This window comes from Mustelus asterias, chromosome 7 (genome assembly GCF_964213995.1).
Source record: "Mustelus asterias chromosome 7, sMusAst1.hap1.1, whole genome shotgun sequence".
Taxonomy (NCBI): Eukaryota; Metazoa; Chordata; class Chondrichthyes; order Carcharhiniformes; family Triakidae; genus Mustelus; species Mustelus asterias.
In genome coordinates this window covers 20304931-20326433 of record NC_135807.1, presented here as the reverse complement: position 1 = coordinate 20326433, position 21503 = coordinate 20304931, and the positions used below count along the sequence as shown (strand labels likewise).

At 41.1% G+C, this 21503-nt stretch overlaps 1 protein-coding gene across 30 annotated transcripts in view; it reads left to right on the top strand.

Moving 5' to 3' along the window:
• LOC144495599 (focal adhesion kinase 1) overlaps nucleotides 1-21503 on the top strand; it is a 528227-nt gene that overhangs the window by 492479 nt on the left and 14245 nt on the right. For all 30 annotated transcript variants that reach the window (XM_078215780.1, XM_078215781.1, XM_078215769.1 and 27 more), the window contains 3 exons: nucleotides 7443-7505; nucleotides 8274-8313; nucleotides 11181-11287. In XM_078215780.1, the coding sequence (XP_078071906.1) occupies nucleotides 7443-7505; nucleotides 8274-8313; nucleotides 11181-11287 (210 nt within the window). The remainder of the gene's footprint in view (nucleotides 1-7442; nucleotides 7506-8273; nucleotides 8314-11180; nucleotides 11288-21503) is intronic.

Genomic DNA, 21503 nt, shown 5'->3' with positions numbered 1-21503 from the left:
GGCCACTGTTCCACCTGGAAACAATGTTTGAGGCTTGAGTGGTGGCAAGGGAGCTGATGGTGTAGAGATATTATCATTGGACAAGTAATCCAGAGACCCAGAATAATGTTCTGGCGACCTGGGTTCGAATCCCACCATGGCAGATTCAATAAAAAAACAATCTGGAATTTAAAAAATAAGACGTAGGAGCAGAATTAGGCCACTTGGTCCATCGAGTCTGCTCTGCCATTCAATCATGGCTGATATTTTTCTCATCCCCATTCTCCTGCCTTTTTCCCATAACCCCTGATCCCCTTATTAATCAAGAACCTATCTATCTCTGTTAAAGAACTCAATGACCTGGCCTCCACAGCCTTCTGCGGCAAAGAGTTCCACAGATTCACCACTGTCTGGCTGAAGAAATTCCTCCTCATCTCTGTTTTAAAGGATCGTCGCTTTAGCCTGAGGTTGTGTCCTCTGGTTCTAGTTTTTCCTACTAGTGGAAACATCCTCTCCACATCCTCTATCCAGGCCTCGCAGTATCCTGTAAGTTTCAGTAAGATCCCCCCTCATCCTTCTAAACTCCAACACGTACAGACCCAGAGTCCTCAACTGTTCCTCATACAACAAACTCTTCATTCCAGGGATCATTCTTGTGAACCTCCTCTTTACCCTTTCCAAAGCCAGCAGATCCTTAGATGCGGGGCCCAATTGCTGGTCTAAAAATGACCATGAAACCGTTGTTACTATGGAAGCAATTCTGCCATTCATACCTAGTCTTACTCCAGATACACAGCAATGTGGTTAACTCTTAAATGGCCAAGCAAGGCACTCCATTCAAGGGCAATTAAGGATGGCAGCAAATGCCAGCAATGTCCACAGCCCATGAATGAGTTTTAAAAAAGGGAAGGTGTTGCACCACCTCTGCTTGCATGTGTAAGTGCTATGGGATGGGGAGGTTGGGGATGATTGGAGACTATCGTAGAGAGATCCTTCCCTGGGGGGTCTGCAAGGGGTGGGAGATGAGGTCAAGCAGAAACCTACAAAGGTTCTCGGAGTTTGAGAGCAGTCATGTGGGGAAAATGGACAGACATAGTTGAGGGCCAGGTTAACCATGTTATTTTTGACTGTATGTTTCATAACTGAAGTCCAATGGGTACCTTGGGAAAATATGTATTTCTTGCAAACTTGCTGTCATGTTACTCCTATGACATTTGTCTTTCTGGAAGTGTGAATCAAATAATGATGACACTTACAGCATTGACAACATATGCAGTATTGAGCCACTCACGTAGACCCGTCAGCGGATGGCCAAGATTCCTCCCACTTTGCTTAAGATGTACTGGGCAACCAATGTTCTAAATGAAGGTGGTCCAACTGGGCATGAAGCAAGAAGTCTGCAGAACTCTATACCAATGCTCTTCATTAGTTTATCTGCTTAAGATCTCATAGCATCTTCATGCTGAGATTCTAAGCTTTAGCTCTCAGCTAATCCAGACCTAAACCTATGGCATTCAGATTAGTAGGTTATGTCCATCTGGTGAAAGAGTGCAGACTCTGTATCAAGCAAAAATTCTTAGCTGTAAATTACTTAGTAGCTTTATTTGAATCCATTTGCTGTCCTGCCAAAATTATTTAGAGTAAAATCTTTACTATCCAGCACGTGTGAATAATGGGTGGTGCCAGTTAATAATAAATGTCATTAACTAAAAGTTCTATTTACCAATCTGCAATACAGTGTAATACTTTTCACATGAACTAATATGCAAGTACTCAGGAAGTAAAGAACAGCATTATTTTTACTTCCAACTTTCAAAACTACATTAAAGCATAAGTATAAAATAATGACATTGATTTGATTTATTATTGTTACATGTATTAGTATACAGTGAAAAGTATTGTTTCTTGTGTGCTACACAGACAAAGCATATCATTCCTAGAGTACATAGGGGAGAAGGAAAGGAGAGGGTGCAGAATGTAGTGTTACAGTCATAGCTAGGGTGTGGAGAAAGATCAACTTAATATGAGGTGGCCCATTCAAAAGTCTGATGGCAGCAGGGCTGAAGCTGTTCTTGAGTCGGATGATATGTGACCTCAGACTATTTTGTCTTTTTCCCAAAGGAAGAAGGTAGAAGGGAGTATGTCCGGAGTGCGTGGGGTCCTTAATTATGCTGATTGCTTTTCCGAGGCAGCAGGAAGTGTAGACAGAATCAATGGATGGGAGACTGGTTTGCGTGATGGACAGTATATAAGTACAGATTCCGGATAACTTTGTAATTGCTTCCTAAAGTTGATAAAGTGATGGTTCATATTAGGGGAACATCAGAAATTCCGGTTAATAGAGAATTCCAGTTGGTAAAGTGCTGGATAACACAAAGTTTAATGTAAAATGTGGAAATGCTGGCCTTTCTGCAGACCATCCCAGCCATAAAATAGTTTCTTACAGTGAATGCAACCGATGCAACTTCTGAAACCTAATGCGATTGAATATACTTATGTGCATTTAAAGATGGGACTAATTCTGCTTTGGTTTAGTATCATAATTAGATTAATCTTGGGGAGAAAGTACCATCCTGCTACTCGGAATATGAGAAATAGAGAAACAAACTGACTAATAAATCCATTGGAGACTAAAATTAATCACACAGCCTTAAATCTTCTTTTCCTGTCTGAAGCACATTTGGCAAGGCAGTGCGAATCACTTTACAGTTAAGACATGCACAGAATACAGGAGCTAACACTGCAGGGCAAATGGGTGTGGCGCTAGGAGAGTGTGTTCATATAATTGCTTTGTAGGTTATTGCAAAGATTGATAGAATTTTACTCATTGCGTAAGGGCTTTCTTTGAAATATTCTGAAAACTTTGGAGTTTCAACAGCCCAACCAAAAGTCATTGAGGTTTACAGCATGGAAACAGGCCCTTCGGCCCAACTTGTCCATGCCGCCCTTTTGTTTTAAACCCTGAAGCTAGTCACAATTGCCCGCATTTGGCCCATATCCCTCTATATCCATCTTACCCATGTAACTGTCTAAATGCTTTTTAAAAGACAAAATTGTACCCGCCCCTACTACTATCTCTGGCAGCTTGTTCCAGGCACTCACCACCCTCTGTGTGGGGAAAGAAAATGCCCCTCTGGATCCTTTTGTATCTCTCCCCTTTCACCTTAAACCTATGCCCTCTAGTTTTAGACTCCCCTACCTTTGGGAAAAGATATTGACTATCTAGCTGATCTGTGCCCCTCATTATTTTATAGACCTCTATAAGACCACCCCTCAACCTTCTACACTCCAGAGAAAAAAGTCCCAGTCTATCCAGCCTCTCCTTATAACTCAATCCATCAAGTCCCGGTAGCATCCTAGTAAATCTTTTCTGCACTTTTTCTCGTTTAATAATATCCTTTCCATAATAGGGTGATCAGAACGGTACACAGTATTCCAAATGTCTTGTACAACTTCAACAAGATGTCCCAGCTCCTGTATTCAATGTTCTGACCAATGAAACCAAGCATTCTGAATGCCTTCTTCACCACTCTGTCCATCTGTGACTCCACTTTCAAAGAGACCTTCGGTGGGACTGGATGCTGGAAAATCCCACGTCCCAGCAATACAGTGCAAACCCACGTTTGCAGTATCCCCACTTGCATTGCAATGAAGTTTAGGAAGCCAGAGATTGTCTATTCACAGAGATTATCGATTCAAGGACAAGTAACAATTTCTGCAGTAAAGAAGAGCTTGCATTTATATAAAATTTCATAATGCACATTGGACAAAAAGGGTTTTCACATCTGTTTAATTTTGCTTTGAACTGTTGTTATCCAGACAAACACAACAAGATATTTTTGTATATTAAGGTCCCCTCAAAAGCAAATGAGGCAGTGACAGTGATTGGTGGAGCATGAGCCCCAAAAGCTATGATGATGCTGAGATAGAAACACAATGGAGGGCACAAACCCTCTGCTCACTACATTTCCCTGAGAGGGGGTGCATGCTGGTGAGGGGGGGTGCGTGCGAGTGAGAGAAGGGGTGCATGCGGCGAGAGAAAGGGTGCGTTGCGTGCAAGAGAAGGGGTGGGTGGGTGCGTGCATGCAAGGGAGAGAAGGGGTGCAGTTCAGGTCAGAAACTTCGAAGTGTTTTATGGAACCCACCTGGATCTTAAGTTTTTCATCTTGAATTTGGCGAGGGTAAAAAGTTTAAAGTTTTTATTTATTAGTCACAAGTAGGCTTACATTAACACTGCAATGAACAAGTCACCACACTCCGGTGCCTGTTCGGGTACACTGAGGGAGAGTTTAGCACGGCCAATACACCTAACCAGCACATCTTTTGGACTGTGGGAGGAAACTGGAGTGCCTGGCGGAAACCCATGCAGACACGGGGAGAATGGGAAAATTCCACACAGACAGTCACTCAAGCCAGGAATTGAACCCGGGTCCCTGGCGCGGTGAGGCAGCAGTGCTAACCACTGTGCCACCATGACATGTTTCACTTCAGGTATGATTCAAATTACCCACTAGGGAGCTTCAATCAAACAAGGTTTATTTAAGAATATAGTTAACATGTATGGAAAGAGAATTAGCAATAACTATTACCAATTATGAACAAAAACCAAACAACCACAATAATGTATAACTCTTAACAAATACATCTAAGATGTTCCAATCAAACCAAAGCCCTCCATAGACAAAACCCTTTAAACAAGTTCAACACAGCAAATCCTAATGCTCACGTGATACTAGAATTGAGTCCTTTGGATAAATTCTGCAATTCTCGTGATAGACTCAAATTAGTTTGAAGTCAGGACAGCTTCCCAGAACACTAGGGAGAGACTCTAGACAAGCCACCAGCAGCAGAATCTTTCCTTCAGCAAGGCAATATACATTGCTTTCAGCTACCCAGCAGAATTTCCAAAACCAGGAGGAGAGAGACAGAGACTTTTCAGCTTGATGCCCCTTCTAAAACTTCAAACTCAAACTGCAGCCAAATAGAAAAAAAACCTTAAACTCCCTAGGAAGAGAAAAATACCTGTCCAGAAACCATGACCTTTTCTCCTTACAATGCAGGGCCATAAAACTAATCTCAGAGTAAACATATACAACCCCTATTTAAAACCCGCTTAAGGAGCAATAAAATGTCTCCTCATGGACAGCCCGGCAACAAGGCTGTGAGCTGCAGAGAGCATGATTTTTTAAAAAAACTCTTAAAGGTGCACTAATGTCACAGAAGGGGAGTGTGCGCACGAAAGTGCGTGGGCGTGCGGGCGGGAGGAGTGCGTGGGCGTGCAGGCGGGAGGAGTGCGTGGGCGTGCGGGCGGGAGGAGTGCGTGGGCGTGCGGGCGGGAGGAGTGCGTGGGCGTGCGGGCGGGAGGGGTGCGTGGGCGGGAGGAGTGCGTGTGCGTGCGGGCGGGAGGGGTGTGTGGGCGTGCGGGCAGGAGAGGTGCGGGCGGGAGGAGTGCGTGGGCGTGCGGGCAGGAGGAGTGCGTGGGCGGGCGGGAGGAGTGCGTGGGCGTGCGGGCGGGAGGAGTGCGTGGGCGTGCGGGCAGGAGGAGTGCGTGGACGTGCGGGTGGGAGGAGTGCGTGGGCGTGCGGGCGGGAGGGGTGTGGACGTGCGGGCGAGATTAAAATTTTAACATTGTGCCAAATATTAATTTACTCATTTGCCCCGCCCCATCCTCAATGTGAGGAAAATCGAAATGCGGCTTGCCACATGAAAAGGCTGGTTTAATCAATGGAAAGAGCTAACTAATGTATCATCTGAAATGTGAATGAGTCTGCTTCATGAGAATGTTTTCACTTTTTAAACTGTAGCTATTATGTAAGTTTTGTAGGAAAACCTATCTCCATACAGTCAAACATTCATGTTTCTAGCTTTGTAATTCACTTTTGCCTTGGGTTAGCACCCAATATGATGTCACATTGCCTCCAGAATTTCCATATAAAAGCAGCGTTACGCAGCCATCTTCACACAGATTCAAGGAATGTAAACATGGACCTGATGGAAAAATATTACCTTTTTTCTTAAGTCAGTTAAACATTTTGATTATATTTCCATCTTCCTCTCAGAAACGTTGGACACAGAAATTCAACTTAATTCTGTCCGTTTTGTGTATATTAAAACAACAGCAATCTCCTGTGCCTGATCTCCCCTAAGTGCACCAACAACCAAATCGAAATCCAGTGATTTGCAGCTGCTCTGCAAGTCACTCGCCTGTAATGAGTACTATGTATCTTGCACATGCAAATCAGAAACCTCACAGCAGTTCTTGGACCCCGTTTAAAATGCATCTGCAATTGTGCCACTGCCAGCTGTTCCACATCTTTATTCTATCCAGGGCTAGGTAATAAAACTGGGATATTGCTGCTGATATTGTACACAGATTTCTTTTTCATTTGTGGAGCCTGGAGGAGTAGGAGTGCTCCTTCTATCTTAAAAAGCAGACTGCACCCCCCCCCCCCCCCCCGCCCCGGCTCACCCGTTTAATCCAAATGAGGCCCAAGGCCCATTTTTGATTGGGCCTCAGTGTGATTTCTTTGGGTGAAGTTTCTATTAATACATCCCAGCACAAGTTGAATTTCTTCCCCATTCTACAGTGAAATGGCCTCTGTTTCGATACATAGGCACTGTTATAAGGTCAGGGGTGTCAATCAAGATTTGTTTAAATAAAAGACAATCTGTAGCAAATCTCAATATACCAAGCTGTTGTAAGAATGAAGACTTCTATCTTGCTTAAAATCAATTTCAAGTACATAGTTTATATCCCTCTTAAAACTATATTCACGTCAGCACATTTGGGTTGGAGAAGAAAACAGTTGATCTAAATAAAGACATTGGTCACAAACCAAATATTTAAAGTATGAGTTTAAAGAAGAGACAAATAATTAATAGATCACAAACAAGATATTCCCATGGGGACGAGGCTTGGGACAAATTGATTGCAGACTGTGTCAGAACTACAAATGGAGTTCACAATTTTGGATTTAGAATTGACCCTATTTCTTTCATTGCATTTTGAACTTTACCATTCCCACATTGATGAAGTGAAGCACCATCATCATATCTTCAGTAAACAAGAGCCTGTTGAATTTATTGAGTGATCAGTCTAATTTTAAAAGTTCTTAGTCCTGTAAGTTGTAATTGAACGCATTTTCTGTATTTCTGCAGCCAAGTAGATGTAAGCCTTCCTCTGACAGGAAGCAGGAATTAATGCATGTTATTCTCATCCTGTGTATGTAATTTCTGCTGCGAAGGGAAAATAAGCTGCTGTGTCGCTCCCAGACAAATATTATGCTATGGAGGTTTTCAGGTCATGTGTTGGAAAATTGGTAAAGTAACCACTTTTGAATTTGAGTTCTTTGCATTTAGATTTTGCTGAACTGATTTCATTGCCTTCTGTGTAGCAGAGAAAATATAAGGCTAACGAACATTATCTGAATATTTTAATCTCTGCCTTTTAATTTCCTTTATAGAAACCTGATCCAAGATCCATGAGAAACAATGTTGATCGAGATGACGGCAGTCCACTGGATCCAGTAAGTTTTCGTACTACGCTATTTGTGGCACGAGTAGACTTTCTTTCTCTGATCAAGGGAGGGAACGATGTCTGACCTGTTTATAATTTTAATCACAGATGGTTTCTGTCTGTAAATGTATACTGAAGGTATGATTCAGAGGCTTTGCCTGAAGTTTGCATATACAAGGTGTGATTTTAAACTGAAGTTTTCATTGGAAAAACCAAATCAGTCTTGTAAACAAACCTACTTCCCCACTAAATTGCTTTTGCCAGTTACCCTACAATGTTATGCATTGGCATTTTATTCAGAAAATATTTTTTATGAACTTGTAAGCATCACCTGCATGTCACCATTGGTAGATCATAGCAGGTCAATATATTAAGAAAGTCTTGGAATCTTGGCTCAGAGATTTCTGAAATGTTGCCTGGTCTATAGACACGAAGATAGACAAGTTGTTCCAATTGTAACATCATCTGGCGTCCGCAGCTTAAATGACCAGGGTGTCAAAAATGAAAAAGCATGTTGTCCATCTCTGGAATAATAATGTGCTACCTAAAATTGCGAGGGCAAAAAAATCAATCAAAATATCTGAGCTTTTTGCTGCCGGGAAAACTAACAACAACTTTCAATCTTGTTTTTCAAGAGCTTCAATTAAAAGCTAGCATTAAAAATAAATTGTCTTAAGTAATGTAATTAAATGTAAATTAATATAAAAATATTAAACTAATCAGATAATTTGACTGTATTATATTTGTATTTTCATCCTTTCATTTTTTTTTCTTTTAGAGTGGCAATCAACACATCTATCAGCCTGTAGGTAAACAAGGTAAGAATTGAAGTCTGCCTTCAGCACAAAGTTTTAATTCTTTTGCTCAAGAAATGGGGATAGATTTTAGAACAAAGTTTCAAAGACCGATTTCAGATCCTACCAGAGAAACCAAGTAAAACTCATGATAGCATCACGATAACATGCATGCAGTTTCATAAAATAAATACTTCCAATTTTCACTCTTCTGATGCAGCAGAAAAGAGCAAGTGCATTCAGTGGCAAATCTTTGTAGCAACTATGATTTTAAGCCACAGCAAGGAGTCCTGAACAGTCAGAGGAAGAGACTTATTTTGATGGAAAACTTTACTGAAGTAAAGTGCAGTCAGATGTTGTGATTCATTTTTTTAAAAAGCAATAGGTTCTGAAGTAAAATAATTATTTCCAGTGCCATGCTCAGGAGTAATAAGGGAAACAATTAGCCATATCACACTGGGACTGAGCGACAATACTCAAAGGAGAGTTTAAGATCCCTAATCATTGGGACAAGTCTGAGGCAGGAGAAATCCACTGACCTAGTCTGTCCTTGGAGGCAGACAAAGTGATCAGTTTAACATGGAAAGGCAAGGCAAATTAATAAGGATGGACCAATTTATAGTAGTTGAGGTGGGGTTCTCACAGAAATGAAGCGCGTACGGGAGAACTGAGACGCAAAGCAGTCGGATGCACAATCTGTCTTCATACCAATTGTAGGAATATTATAAACACAAATCCATCCACAATGGTAATGTATGGCAAAATTTCAAAATTGGCAGATGACATGAATCTTGGAAGTGTAGGAACAGTGAACATAACAGTAATAGACTTCAGGAAAGCATAGACAGGCTGCTGAAATAGAAGGACACATGGCAAATGAAATTCAATGTAGGGAATTGTGGGTTATATATTCTGGTAGGAGGAATTAGGAGAGACAATACAATTTAAATGGCACAATTTTGAAAGGGATGCATAAACAGCAACCTGGGGAGTGGTTGGACACAAATCTTGGGTGGTAGGCTAAGTTAATAAAGCATATGGAATCCTGTGCTTTATAAATAGAGGTATGGAATACAAAAGCTCGGAAGTTATGGGATTTTCATGCATTTTTGAAATGTATTGTCGGGCAATACAGGATATAGATAGGCTGGAAAATTGGGCGGAGAGGTGGCAGATGGAGTTTAATCCGGATAAATGCGAAGTGATGCATTTTGGAAGAAATAATGTAGGGAGGAGTTATACAATAAATGGCAGAGTCATCAGGAGTATAGAAACACAGAGGGACCTAGGTGTGCAAGTCCACAAATCCTTGAAGGTGGCAACACAGGTGGAGAAGGTGGTGAAGAAGGCATATGGTATGCTTACCTTTCTAGGACAGGGTATAGAGTATAAAAGCTGGAGTCTGATGATGCAGCTGTATAGAACGCTAGTTAGGCCACATTTGGAGTACTGCGTCCAGTTCTGGTCGCCGCACTACCAGAAGGACGTGGAGGCGTTAGAGAGAGTGCAGAGAAGGTTTACCAGGATGTTGCCTGGTATGGAGGGTCTTAGCTATGAGGAGAGATTGGGTAAACTGGGGTTGTTCTCCCTGGAAAGACGGAGAATGAGGGGAGATCTAATAGAGGTGTACAAGATTATGAAGGGGATAGATAGGGCGAACGGTGGGAAGCTTTTTCCCAGATCAGAAGTGACGTTCACGAGGGGTCACGGGCTCAAGGTGAGAGGGGCGAAGTATAACTCAGATATCAGAGGGATGTTTTTTTACACCGAGAGTGGTGGGGGCCTGGAATGCACTGCCAAGTAGGGTGGTAGAGGCAGGCACGCTGACATCGTTTAAGACTTACCTGGATAGTCACATGAGCAGCTTGGGAATGGAGGGATACAAACGATTGGTCTAGTTGGACCAAGGAGCGGCACAGGCTTGGAGGGCCGAAGGGCCTGTTTCCTGTGCTGTACTGTTCTTTGTTCTTTGAGTGTCACTGGCAAGGTCAGCATTTATTGTCCATTCCAAATTGTCTTGCGAAGGTGATGGTGAGCAGCCTTGAATCCTGTGGTCTGTGTAACAATAATAAAGGAATGGCAATATCTTTTCAAGCCAGGATATGTATGGCTTACGAGGGGGTTGTTACAGATGATAGTGCTCCCTTGTCATACTAGGTGGTAGCAATTGTGGGTTTGGAAACTGCTGTTTATAGAATCAAGGATCCCTACGGCCCATCAAGTCTGCACCGACTCTCTGACAGAGTATCTTACCCAGGCTCTCTCCCCTACCCTATCTCTGTAACCCCACACATTTACCATGGCTAATCCATCTAGCCTACACACCTTTGCACACTAAGGGGCAATTTATCACGGCCAGTCCACTAACCTGCACACCTTCAGACTGTGGGAGGAAACCGGAGCACCTGGAGGAAACCCATGCAGACCCAGGGAGAACGTGCAAACTCCACACAGACAGTCACCAAAGACTGGAATCGAACCTGGGACCCTGGCTAACCACTGTGCCACCATGTTGCCCAAGTTGAAGGAGCTTGGGTGAGTGGCTGCAGTGTATTTTGTAGATAGTACACACTGCTGCCACAATGCACTGGTGGAGGAGGAAGTGAAGGTTTAAGCTGGTGAATAGGGGTGCCAATCAAACAGACTGCTTTGTTCAGGATGTGCTGATACTAATGAGGCTGGGTCCTCAAAATCGACTGGGCCTCCCACAGTGGCAATTGAATATTCCGCTGATCAGACACAAAATCCACAACGTGAAGAAGCCTGTCCTACACTCTGTATGTATCTCTAATTGATTATACATTATCTGCCTTTTTGGCAAAAACCAAGCTGCCAGTCTCATAACAATCAATTCAAACAAAGGTTTTCTCTTTTACTCTTCTGTCCAATAGAGCATGTAGCACCACCAAAGAAGCCGCCTCGACCTGGTGCCCCGAGCCATGGAGGAAGCATTGCTAGCCTAAACAGTCCAATTGACAGTTACAATGAAGGAGTGAAGGTTAGCATTTATATGAAAGCTTACACTACTAATCAATAAGCCATCCTGTCTGAAATAATAATTATATGCATTTTTCATTTGAGACAATGATTTGAATAGGAGCTGATCGTTTTATGAGATTGCAGGTAAATTCTTGTGAAAGGTTTGGTTGTTGGAAACCAATTCTATGTATTTTTTAATAAAAGCAAAAATGTTGGAATTGTACAATAGGCTGGTGAGAACCAGCTCATCCATACTACCATGTAATTTATTAATGTATCTCTTTGCTTGCTTTTTTAAATCATATGTTTTGTTTCTAAGTGTTCATAACAGTTTCCACAGATATCACCAAAATAGAAAGAAAGAATTGTATTTATTTGGTGCCTTTCATCTTGTAGCACCTTACAACCAATGAAGGACTTTTGAAGTGTAATTGTTATTATAAAGGAAATGTGGCAGCAAATTTGCTCACAACAAGCTCCCACAAATGGCAATGTGTTAATCATCTGATAATCTGTTTTTGTGATCTTGCTTGTGGGATAAATTTTGACGAGAGCACTGGGCTAACTCCCAAGCTGTTGTTTAATATAGTGCCACATTGGATCTTTTACTTAGAGGATAGGCAGGGCTGTTTGTGAAATATTCTGTATAGACACTTGGACCAGTTTATCACATTTACTCAAGTGCTTTTACTTTATGAGACAGACAGAGGGTTGAGGTTCAAACTTAGCTTTATTAAAAATACTTGCAAGTTAAAGAAACAATTCTTATGCAGTAGATTAAGTTAACTTTCACTAAAGTAGGCTAATTACCTGAGAAATAGATACCAGCCGGTCTGGTGAAATCGATTGGGCTGTTGGATTCAATTCACTGAGCTCACGGTGACAGATGAACTCGGGGTCCTCTTAGGTGGATCTCGCAAACCCTCCTGCATTGTCCCAGGTCACAGCAGGTTCAGTGGAGTCTTCGCTGGTGTTTGTCTCGAAAATGACTTTCTGCCCTCCCTGTTCCTTCTTCGAATGTTCCCTGGCTTTTGCCAATGGGGTGACAGGACAGAGGGGGGGTGGTGGTCACAACACCCAAAGTGGTTAGGCCAGGTCATTCTAGTTGTGCATAACTAAGGAATACGCAATCATAATGAAGTCTGGCTGAGTACCTCCTGGGACATAACTCTTCCATTGTAAAATTTAAGCCCCTCTGTTCAATATGTAAAAGGTCTGGGTCCTGGTTTCGGGTCATGATGACTTCCCTATTGTTAAAGTGAAGTACCCTTGTTCAATATGCGAGATAGTTCTGGATGTGTCCCTGTTGGCTTTTGACCTGTGGTAACCTTGTAGAAGCAGATCTTAGCTGTATTAATTTAAAGTGTCCAGTTTTATGTTGGACCTAGTTTCTCAGGTTGTTGTCCATTTGACCACAGGGCTTTGGTTTAATGTATCCTCCAAATGACAGCACCTGCAACAGTGCAGCTCTACTGTACAGGAGTGTCAGCCTGGATTTTTGTGCTCAAGCCCTGGTGTGGTGTTGGCTTGCAAGCGGATGCTATTAAGCGATGTGTTTCAATCCCCAACTCCATTGTATTCTCAGTTAAGCTGTGGGAAGTTTTCAGCAGTTTGGCACTTTCAGTTTTTGGAAGCAAACCTTAACAGTGTGGAAAAGATGGAAAATAGAGGTTTGTACCCTTATGAAAAACTGAGCAGATCATGGTGAAAGAGTTGGAACTCTTTCTTCCTCTGTATTATCTGCCCATGAATACTGCTGTAAACTGTTAACACTTATTTTCTCCTCCTTGCCTCAAGATGCTGATTGCTTGCTGGGATATGGTTCGTGGGTACCAGTTGACCTCCGATATATATAAATTCATTTGTGAGCTTTGACATTTGTTGAGCTATTTTTGCCTCATGGTTCATTGAGGTTCAGCCTAATCCTGGATCAGCTATTTACTGAACCATCAGGGAGATTCACGTATTTGATTTTACAGGGAACTAATTCTGTAATGATACTTAGCGAGGAATGGGTTGCCTTGGTCTGCTGCACGGGCTACAATTTTAACGAATCATTTAAATAAGGTGGAAGCGAATGGTACTGATTCATTCCATCATTCTTCAATGTTATAAAGGGAGGAATTTAAAATTACTGATGCCTTTCAGTCACTTATCTTCATTATTGTATTGCTGACTAATGACAGCCTGGGAACCAACCTGATGGGCAGGATTTAATACTTCCCTTGATGGGTTTGAAGGCAGTGGGGGGGGGGGGAGAAAGGCTAAATCTAACGAGCACTGTGAATTTGGAGGTGAGCTGTCATGACACAGGACATTAAAAGCCGCACCTTTGGTTGATTAAAGCCATTAAAAAGATAGAAATCATGAAGTATAGAATTTAATAACCGAAAGATAATCTTGAAGCTGTATATTAATATAATAAGACTGACATAGACAGATTAGGCCAAAGGGGCTAGTTTTGTATTACAGCTTTTAAATATCTATGCAGGTTGTTTTGACATGATAAGCTGTAAAAATTGACGTTTTACTTTCGGACCATTTCAGACATGCTGAATTGTCACAGAAGTTAAACAGTATAAATATGTCAACAAACAGGAAACAGCCATGGTCTGGCATTTCGTTACACAGCCGTGTCAGTAATCAATAATGATGACCAGCAGTTACTTTCACTTATCAGTCACATAAAAATATATATTTTTAATCGATGTGGAGGAAGGGAACAAACACCAACAAATTGAATCACCTTTAAAAGCTGTCGGTGATGCGTTTACTGAAACCTGGAATGCTGAGGTCCTTGTGCTATATTTTGTGCAGCTGTATAGGAAATGGACTGTGGTTTGTCCATGAAAATAAATAAACTTGGTTAGTTCCCATGGAGTATATTATGAGTGGAGTGTACTTAAAGGCATCATCGGGAGCAAAATAGTAAACGTTCTTATTTTTAAAATGTTATCCTGAAGAGATGCATGGTTTTGAGAAGAAATAACACTTTTAAATGGCTTTGAATATTGGCGTTTCTTATCGACTGTAAAATAGGTTATTTCACCATACCAACTTAAAATATCTTGCTGTTAAACTTATCTAGCTTATCCACATTCGTTCCTTCAGGTTTTTCTAGTGGGCAAAGGCAACACTCAGTCTTAACGATCTTAAACTCTCAAAATCACTGATCTCAGCCAGGCTATCAGTCATGGACACTTAATTGGCTTCTATCCCAAATGGCCTCTGTGGGTGAAGAAAAAACCTTAGCTAAAGCTCAGGCTCCTGCTGTGTAGTTTTCAGCTGAATCCTAGATTGTTCTCGGCTGTGATGCCTTCCAAGATTGAGTAACCTGCCAGTACTCACTCGCTCGTGGCTTGTCTGTTCCACTCATGCACAAACTCAGGACAGTCAGCAGGCAAAACGCCTTTATAAAATTTATCCACCGTTGGACGATCAAGATCCACCCGACTCAATTTTCGAGCAGCCTTCAGTGTTTAAATTGTAGTAACCTGACATAGTTTTCTTGTAGAAGTGGTTGAAACATGTGCCATACAAGCTCTGCTGAATGTTGTTACTGTTACTCAATCATTTGCTACGGCATAGGCTAGCAAAGGTTAGGAATGGAGCTGTTTGATTTTCCCTCATCCATTTTTATAGGAAGGAACTGACTGTCTGTCATATTCCTATTGAGGTCAGAAATATGAGATCATGGACTCAAACTTCGACCTCACTAATTTTTGTCTCATGTTTTGGTTCACCTAATGCTTCTATCTAATTTCCATTTTGCTTTTTTATTCATTGTTCTTGTACAAATCCTTATGTTGCCTGTTCATAGTTTAGACATCTTTTATAATGGGAAGCAACAAGTTGTATTTACATAGTGTCAACGTCAAGAAAGGTCCAAGGCTCTTTGCAGAAGTACACCACTCAAAATTTATTACAAGGACATAAAGAGTAAGGATAGATGATCGTGGAACACCTAAATAACAAAGGCACCTATGTCAGACTCCTATTTATTGACTACACCTTAGCTATGATTGTAACACTACATTCTGCACCCTCTCCTTTCCTTCTCTATGTAGCATATGCTTTGTCTGGATAGTGCGCAAGAAACTATACTTTTCACTGTATACTAATACATGTGACAATAATAAATCAAAAGCTTTGTTAAAGAGGCGGCACGGTAGCACAGTGGTTAGCACTGCTGCTTCACAGCTCCAGGGACCTGGGTTCGATTCCCAGCTTGGGTCACTGTCTGTGTGGAGTTTGCACATTCTCCTCGTGTCTACGTGGGTTTCCTCCGGGTGCTCCGGTTTCCTCCCACAGTCCAAAGATGTGCAGGTTAGGTTGATTGGCCATGCTAAAATTGCCCCTTAGTGTCCAGAGATGCGTAGGTTAGAGGGATCAGTGGGTAAATATGTAGGGATATGGGGGTAGGGCCTGCGTGGGATTGTGGTCGGTGCATACTCGATGGGCCAAATGGCCTCTTTCTGTACTGTAGGGTTTCTATGATTCTAGGTAGGTTTTAAGCAGAGCGTTAAAGGAAGGGAGAAGGAGGAGGAGAGAATTAGGAAGGAAATTCTACAGTTTAGGTCCTCGACAATTACAGACAGCGTTGCTAATGGTGGAGTGTTGAAATTCGGGATGCACAAGAGACCAGAAATGGAGGAACACCGAGATCTCAGGCGGTTGTAAGGCACAGAGGAGGTTACAGATATAAGGGAGAGTGAGATCATGGAGGGATTTGAAAACCATATTAAAAATTCTAAATATTTATCTCAGCAAGTAGCTTTCATTGGAAATTGTAATGCTGGAAAGCAGTCCAGAAATATAAGCAGACTAAGGACTTATAAAGATCATTTGAAACATCTGTGTCGGTAGAAGAAACATGAAATTTTATTTTATTTATTTTTATTCTGCTGTTACTTAACCTAAAACTCTGAATGGTATTGCATGTCAGCACTAAAAACACTTCAGTGGGCAGCATTTTGTTTTAATTCTTTGAGAGCAAGCCGAAAATCTGATGGATATGAATCGAGAAAGGTGAAAGTGCGGTCATTAAGTATAAGTAGTTCTCCAGAAGACCATTTCCAAATATTACCACAGATCCAATTCCATTTCATAAAGTACTGATTAACTAGATAATGTTATAGATATAAGTAAAACATCTGTACAAACCAGGGTTACCTGCTCTGATTGGACATATTTTTAGAGGTTTCATTGCATGATTTCCTTACTCCAGCAGTTGTCCTCACATTGCTGACACCTTTCACCTTAAGATGCCCATCCTGGTGATTTGCTGCCTTCCCCACCAGTTGGAAAGCAAACAGACCCTGATATCTGATTGGATTCATTTTAACTGTCTGCCAAGTAACCTTTCTTCAAATCTCCAATTTTTAAAAAATAATTAAAAATATTAAGAAATAACTTCTTTTTTAAAACCCCCATGGGTTATTATTGCTCTCAACAGTTTTCTGGAAATTAATCTTCAATTCTTGGAGACTCCAGAAAAATCCCTTTCACAGGTCTACTCAAACGGCACGGTAGCACAGTGGTTAGCACTGCTGCTTCACAGCTCCAGGGTCCCGGGTTCGATTGCCGGCTCGGGTCACTGTCTGTGTGGAGTTTGCACATTCTCCTCGTGTCTGCGTGGGTTTCCTCCGGGTGCTCCGGTTTCCTCCCACAGTCCAAAGATGTGCGGGTTAGGTTGATTGGCCAGGTTAAAAATTGCCCCTTAGAGTCCTGGGATGTGTAGGTTAGAGGGATTAGCGGGTAAAAATATGTGGGGGTAGGGCCTGGGTGGGATTGTGGTCGGTGCAGACTCGATGGGCCGAATGGCCTCCTTCTGCACTGTAGGGTTTCTATGATTTCTATGGAAACCGTGTACTTTTAAAATATTTTGCATTTTGTTAACTTTGGAGGAACATTTTACCAAGTTCTGTCCTGGTTCTGTGCCACAAAGTATCAAGACCTGGACATATTATTTAACATAGTATTGGTTATGGAACCTTCCATCAAATGAACATTTTGTAAACTTAATCTATATCAGAAATATGATTTCCAAGAACAAATTTGTAGGATAGAGCAGCTATGTTACTGGACTAGTAATGCAGCAGTGTAGATTAATAGTTGAACAGCTGAGTTGAGGAGTTCAGTTGGGAGAATAAAAGCTGGTATAAAAGTTAAACAATTTTATTTTTCAACACTGACCATAGATTATCAGAAAACCCCAATTGGTTCAGTAATGTCTTTCAGGGGAAGAATCTTGCCACTCTTACCCATTGTGGCCTATATGACATTCCAATCCCACACCACGGTGGTTGTCCTCAGGTGGGCTCACAAGCCACTCAGTTGTGTAAACTACTTCAGTGATCCAGATTGCATGGTCAACAATGTTCACTGCTGGCCTCAAAGAAAGAAATCCACAAAAATCTTGTGATGCTTTCCCAATATCAATTTGAATTTGCCACCAAGGGGATCTCCAGGCAACCAGCAACACCAATGTAAGCAGTCAATCATATTAAATAATTTTCACAGAGCAAAACATGATGTGCACAGATTACATTTCATTTTTAATTTTACAGGGGGCAAAATAAAGATTTGAGAATACACATTAGAAGCTGAAATATTATCAATTTTTACAGAAAACCTTAATTTAAAACGATGGAAATGTTATTGTAATGGAAACATTTGACATTACGAAAGTATCAAAGGCAAGTGTTCAACAATAGTTATAAACTTATGACATAGTTAAAAACCCAGTCGCACCTCATTAACGAAGTGTAATTATTTTGGGTATTTTAGCAGTGATTTACAGTCTGAGAAGGGAGGTTCTCATCAGTTCAATGATTTCTAAAGATTTGCCTTTTTCAGGGACTTGAGTAACATTCCCTGTGGTGGAGCTGGGAATCACTGAGAGCATCTTTTGGAGTTCCACGTTTAATTGCCAATTTATGGATGTCAGAAGTTATCAGTTTCATGGGCTGACAATTTTGCAACTGCAAACTCCAGCCATAGAATATGGACTACAGCGGTTCAAGAAGAAGGCCCACCATGACCTTCAGGCTACCAGAATGTAATAAATTCTGGCTTTGCCAGTGACACCCGAGAATAAATTACAAAAAAGAAAGGTGTTCTGAAAATCCCCTCATGAAGCTAATCATTGGCACCATCCGTTTTTGTTTAACTTGATCCGTATCCAATATGCTTGAGTCTACTGAACAGCTAATGTGTAAAAGTATTTAATGATGTCTTTTCTGTTATGCTACTTACAGTTGCCAAGCTTCAAATTCTCATTTCCCTTTTGCAACTTGTGCTGAAACCAGTCCCAGTCACTCTGTTGCACCAACAATCCTTCAATTTATCTTACAGTTTTGATATTTTAAATAATTAAAACTTAAAATAGCTGGGTAATTACAGTAAAATAATTTGTAATCGATCTGTTAACAATGGTCCACTCGTGAAGACATTAAGTTAGGATGAGTATTTAGTACAGGAGTTTGATGAAAGGGCAAACTAACCTAATCAAAAAGGGGCAAACGTGCTCCTTTGTGTATTTTTCTTTTCGTACCAGTGAAGCAAAAATATAATTTAAAAATTATTCACCTAATTACTGAGCCTGAAAGTCAGATTCTCTGAGAAACTGCTTCTTGAACCCAACTGGCCTTCACTTCGCCATTGTACTGGTAGGAATGCTGGCTGGGCAAAGAAATGTTGTGGATTTCTTTTCTGCTCAAACTCTTAAATATTAACTTACTTTTATATGTATTTTGATTGGATCTATCTAATGACATATGCTGCATGATTAACTATAACTTACAAATGAATAAGGAAATTGTGCTCATCTCTGAAGTAGTGGTGTTGGTCAAATATCCTGTGCCCTTTGGAACATGTTACATTTTTGCACTTTTTATATTATGCAACAGTAAACTTGTTATAATTCACCCATATGGTGTTGCATTTTTTCTAAAATTTTGAAACTTCTGATTTAAAGGTTAGAGTTGTTGTTATTACCAAAAGTCGCAAAGCCTAAGTTGACCTTTCCAGTTTCGAAAAATCCTTCCACTGTATAAATGCGAACTGCTGGTGTTGACCATCAGACATAGCAGCAGAAATAGACCATTCAGCCCATCGTTTCTGATCTGCCATTCAATAAAATCATGACTGATCTGAAGTGATAATCCTCAATTCCACTTTCCCACTTTATCCACATAACCTTTGATTCCCTTACTGATTTAAAATCTGTCTCTCCCTCAGCTTTGGAAATACTTAACAATCCAGCCTCTACAGCTCTAAGCAAGAAAGAATTCCACAAATTTACTACCCTCTGAGAGAAGAAATTCCTCCTCATCTCTGTCTTAAATGGGTGACCCCTTACTCTGGGATTATGACCTCTGGTCTTAGACTCTCACAACATCTACCCTGTCAAGCCCCCTGAGAATCCTTTAAGTTTCAATAAGGATGCCTCTCATTAAGGTCACGGTTTTGAAATATGAAGCCATTTCTGTTCAGTCGCAATGCACTGTCTGCTCATAGAATCATAGAAACTCTACAGTGCAGAAGGAGGCCATTCGGCCCATCGAGTCTGCACCGACCACAATCCCACCCAGGCCCTACCCCCACATATTTACCCGCTAATCCCTCTAGCCTACACATCTCAGGACTCTAAGGGGCAATTTTTAACCTGGCCAATCAACCTAACCCGCACATCTTTGGACTGTGGGAGGAAACCAGAGCACCCGGAGGAAACCCACGCAGACACGAGGAGAATGTGCAAACTCCACACAGACAGTGACCCAAGCCGGGAATCGAACCCAGGTCCCTGGAGCTGTGAAGCAGCAGTGCTAACCACTGTGCTACCGTACTGCTCCTCTGTGTGGGTGTGTCTTAAATCCCACGGATCATCTTGCATACCCTTGGTATATTGCCTGCTTGATGCCATCCACCAAATCCCAATGCAATTACAGCGATATTTATTAGTTGAAAAAAGGGGGTGCAGTGAGCATAAACGTAAACAATAGTTATTTTACACTTTGATTCAACTTGTATTCTATGATCTACTGTAAAGAAATGAAACTACATTATTTTTGAATACTATAGGAAATTTAATGATTTGCAATTGATTCAACTTATACTGTATGATCTACTGTAAAGACGTGAAACTGCGCTGTTTTTGAATGAATATTATTGGGAATTTAATGACTTGCAATAGTGAATATATTAGATAGCAGAATTGATAATATTAATTGCTTTTTGTTCCACACAAAGAAAAGTACTTACTGGATTTTGATGTTGGCCTATTTTATATTGAGTATGCTTACCTATCAAGCCACATGGCCATCAGAGTTTGAGTTGCACAATTTTACATGACTAGTCCAAGCCATGTGCCAAAATCACATGTACTTTCTGACAATTTACTCATCCATACCATTCCAAATTTTCATTTTTCCTTGCTTGAGTGTATACCCTTATGGGTTATTCTATATCTTATGGAAATATGGTACTTAATACAAAATTACTCATAAGAGTGTCCTCTCAGGCACCTGTCAGGCAATGAAACACATTATGGTCAGGCTTCTAAACCCCATTAATGTCGTATGACTCCATAATATAACCCAATGTGTTGACCTACAGCCTTGGGTTGGCCTGATGTTATCCCCCCTGTTTCACACTCAATCTCCCTTTAAATCATGATCAAATGTCAGCAAAGTGACGCTTTTGTTTGAGAGTAAAGGCAAAACTAGAAATTTTACACAAATATCCTGGCAGTAAGTAAGCTTACCCACAAGTGCAGCACGGTAGAGGTAGAATTTTTTTTTTTAACTCTAGTGAAACAGGTGTGTCATTCCGTGAATGAAAAAGGTGGCAGCAAAGAATGAATCAGTTGTTTTTGGAATTTATGTATAACCAGGTTAGAAAATGCATTAAAAGATTAAATTGGAGGGATTTCAGATGAAAAATGAGAATGTTATTTAGTTTAAATATTTTCAGGGTGTGATTTTCAACTTACAAACAAAGGTATGAATTAAGGAAGGAGCAGGCCATTCAGCCCCTTGGCCGTGCTCCGCCGTTTGATAGGATCATGGTGGTTCTGATTGCAGTCTCAACTTTATTTTCCTGTTTACTCCTATAACGTTTGACTCCCTTGTCAATCAAGAATCTACCTAACTTGGCCTTAAAGTTATTCAGTGACCTTGCCTCCACTGCTGTCTGGGGCAGGACATTCTTTAAATGTCCTTCCTGTGTTTCTT